The sequence below is a fragment of the Raphanus sativus genome, unplaced genomic scaffold (assembly GCF_000801105.2).
Source record: "Raphanus sativus cultivar WK10039 unplaced genomic scaffold, ASM80110v3 Scaffold0110, whole genome shotgun sequence".
NCBI classification, from domain to species: Eukaryota; Viridiplantae; Streptophyta; class Magnoliopsida; order Brassicales; family Brassicaceae; genus Raphanus; species Raphanus sativus.
Window position 1 is genome coordinate 1,713 of NW_026615430.1, and position 2,716 is coordinate 4,428.

Sequence of the window (2,716 nt, forward strand, 5' to 3'; positions counted from 1 at the left end):
TCAATTTCATAAACATTACACAAGACAAAGCTTTTTTCAGCCTACGATTCAAGTAGACAATTAGGACTGTTTTAAATTACAAATGACTGGAAGAGATAAAAATTATTAACAAAACATACTAATGAAACATAATGTTAACAACATCACTAACCTCAAGACATCCTGTTAATTCACGGATGCTTCTTTGCGGGGATAACAGCCATTTGTCACACTTTTCTTGCACACCATTAACAGATTCGAGCTCAAGTTTTTCATCTCTTGTCTCGCAAAGGCCAAGGGGTTTCTCCTCTTCATTAAACCTTTAAAGTGTATTCATATTAATAATTTGATGACCCTTAAAAAGCTAATGATACGAAATGTAAATTTATACTATTAGAACGACTCCTTACAATTCTTTGAATGTGCTGCTATCACTACAAAAAATATGAGTATTGGTAGCAGTTCGCGGTAGCACGAATTCATGAACTGCTACTAATAATGTCAAAATCAGACCATAACTCTATCGTAACATTAATTTCGTGCTAGCAAAGATTTTCATTAAGCGGGAGCCCCGAAAGTGTATTATGCAGCGGAATATTTATTTTGGAGCCAAAAAACTTAGCGAAATTTATGTTTTGGAGCGGCTTTTTTTTTTGGTAAAGTTATTTAAAAAAAAAATAGATGTTTTCATTCATCACGCACAAAAAAAAAATTTAGCATCTATCTCTCGTCGTCCTCTGTCCTTCGTTCTTCTTTTTTTTTTCTTTGACCAATGTCCTTCATTCTTCTTCTCCATCGTTTTCTTTCATCTATCTCTTATCACTTTCAATCTTTCTCTGTTTCTAGGGTTTAATTTTTCTCTGGGAAACAAAGTATAAGTTGTCTCAATCAAGGAAAATTGCCCTGCCCTAAATCTGTTTTCCTCTCTGACAGACAAATTGAGGAGGCAATCTCGACGTCTTGCCTCGACGCCGACTCTTCTGTTCACCCCTTCGTCGTGGTATCATCCAACGTTAGGGAAAGCTTCTTCTTGCACCAGTGTTGTCAAAGTTTCGGTCAACGGTGTCGTGCCTCTGTTCCTTCTCAGAGACTCTGGTGGTGTATGTGTAACCGAGCTCGCCGGAGACTTCATGGAGTTGAAACCAAATCTTATCTTAGAGAGATAATCAAAGAGAGAGATGAGGTTCGCACCTACTCCTACAAAGTGTTCGATGAAATGCCCAAATAGTTACATACTCTGTTTCTAACCGTGCCTTTCCTTTCTCTGCTTCTGCTGCAGATAATAGCTCAGATTTTGCATCAGATTGCTCAGATGAACGTGTTGCTTATAGATAAGAACATTCGTATTGATATCAAATTAAGTGTTGGCGTTTGTTTTGCTGCAGAGAGATGGTGCATCAGTTTCAAGATCATTGTACATGCCTGGGAAAAACAAAGTCATTGTACGAGCTGTCTCTTTTGACAACAAACAACATGTTTCCAATGAAGTAAGTGGTGGTGGTATGTACTGACTTTCCTTTATATTTTGCTGGATTCATGTGAATGATGAGTGTTGAATGTTTATATGAGGAATATATTGAATAATGAGAAGCTTTATCAATTGAAAGAAATGAATTTTCAGTCCAAGTTTTCACTCATGTGTACGTTCTGTCTTGTGTGTTCGTTATCAGATGAAATCACTTTGGTGTCATCAGCAAAGGACTGGTTGTCTGAAAACTATGGGCAAGGTGATGGGGCTAACTATGCAGAGGAAGAAGCCGCCAAAGAGGATGAGGTATTGCAGGAGACATTTGTGGCTTGGAGAGAGTTATATGAGGCAGAGCTTGCAATTGAGCTAACCAAGTGAGTAACTCTTCCTGTATATTTTCCCTTATTTGTTTCACAGAGTAACTAACATCTAATCTGTGGCCTTTAAACTTCCAAGGCTGATGCCGGAATCTGCTCTTACAGCACCCAAGGAGAAGAAGCTTACAGGAAGACAGTGGTTTGAGAGTGGCAAAGCGGTATATCTCAGAATCTTTGTTGCAACTATTTTGTAAACAGATGGCGTTGTTGTTAATGATCTGTCTTGCGCCATTTTCAGAGCAGAACAATGGTCGCTGCTAATCAAGAATCTGAGGAGGAAGATGATGAAGACACTGACTTTACATTGAGCAGCATTCAATCTCCATTACTCATAGATTCACGTTTTTAACATTCTTAAAATAGCAGCACCGGGATGTAAACATGTTTTTTTGCCTAAATAAACTTTATGTTCAAAAAAAAGAAAAAGTAAATGAATGTTAAAACTTATCTTTGAGAAAAGTTAGATTTAAAAATTTAACAAAACCCTAAATATATTTTAAACTTATTTTTGACATTTTTTAAAAAGATGTCAAAAAAATATTTTAAAACCCTAAACATAAACCTAAGAACTTCAATCTCTTCTCAACACTAAAAATAAATTAGAAAAGAAAAAAAAAAAAAATTTGAAACCCTAAACATGCTCTAAATTCCAACATCTAAACTTAAAATAATTTTCAAAATAAACATTTGTAAAAATTTATAACTAAAAAAAAGTATATAACTAAAAGAAATTATAAATATTCAATAAAAAAACTAAACAAAACCTAAACCCTAAAGTAGAAACTTAACCCCAAACCCTATTCCTCAAATTCCAAATATACTTCAAACTTAAAAACTTTAGATCTAAACATATTTTAAAATCCTAAACATAAATTTTCAATTTTCAATATTT

The 2,716-nt window shown here is 34.7% G+C and overlaps 1 protein-coding gene across 3 annotated transcripts; it reads left to right on the forward strand.

The window, feature by feature from the left end:
• Positions 1–485: 485 nt before the first annotated feature.
• LOC130494436 (uncharacterized) lies at positions 486–2,316 on the forward strand. 3 transcript variants are annotated; one of them, XM_056996033.1, is made up of 5 exons: positions 486–1,162; positions 1,365–1,479; positions 1,650–1,821; positions 1,904–1,982; positions 2,063–2,316. In XM_056996033.1, exons 1-5 carry the CDS (start codon positions 1,082–1,084, stop codon positions 2,171–2,173), a joined length of 558 nt encoding a protein of 185 aa, XP_056852013.1. In that variant the 5' UTR covers positions 486–1,081; the 3' UTR covers positions 2,174–2,316. The 3 variants fall into 3 exon arrangements, 2 of the variants coding, with proteins under 2 accessions (XP_056852013.1, XP_056852014.1); XM_056996034.1 differs by having other exon boundaries at positions 656–1,162; positions 1,259–1,479; XR_008939566.1 differs by lacking the exons at positions 1,904–1,982; positions 2,063–2,316 and having other exon boundaries at positions 661–1,162; positions 1,259–1,466; positions 1,650–1,790.
• The last annotated feature ends 400 nt before the right edge of the window (positions 2,317–2,716 follow it).

What these genes read in the sequence shown, in the direction of transcription:
- LOC130494436 (XM_056996033.1), top strand. Translation starts at nt 1,082, where the DNA reads ATGTGTAACCGAGCTCGCCGGAGACTTCATGGAGTTGAAACCAAATCT. An exon ending in TAATCAAAGAGAGAGATGAG is followed by an intron (nt 1,163 to 1,364) that starts GTTCGCACCTAC and finishes GTTTTGCTGCAG; the next exon opens with AGAGATGGTGCATCAGTTTC. An exon ending in GGTTTGAGAGTGGCAAAGCG is followed by an intron (nt 1,983 to 2,062) that starts GTATATCTCAGA and finishes CGCCATTTTCAG; the next exon opens with AGCAGAACAATGGTCGCTGC.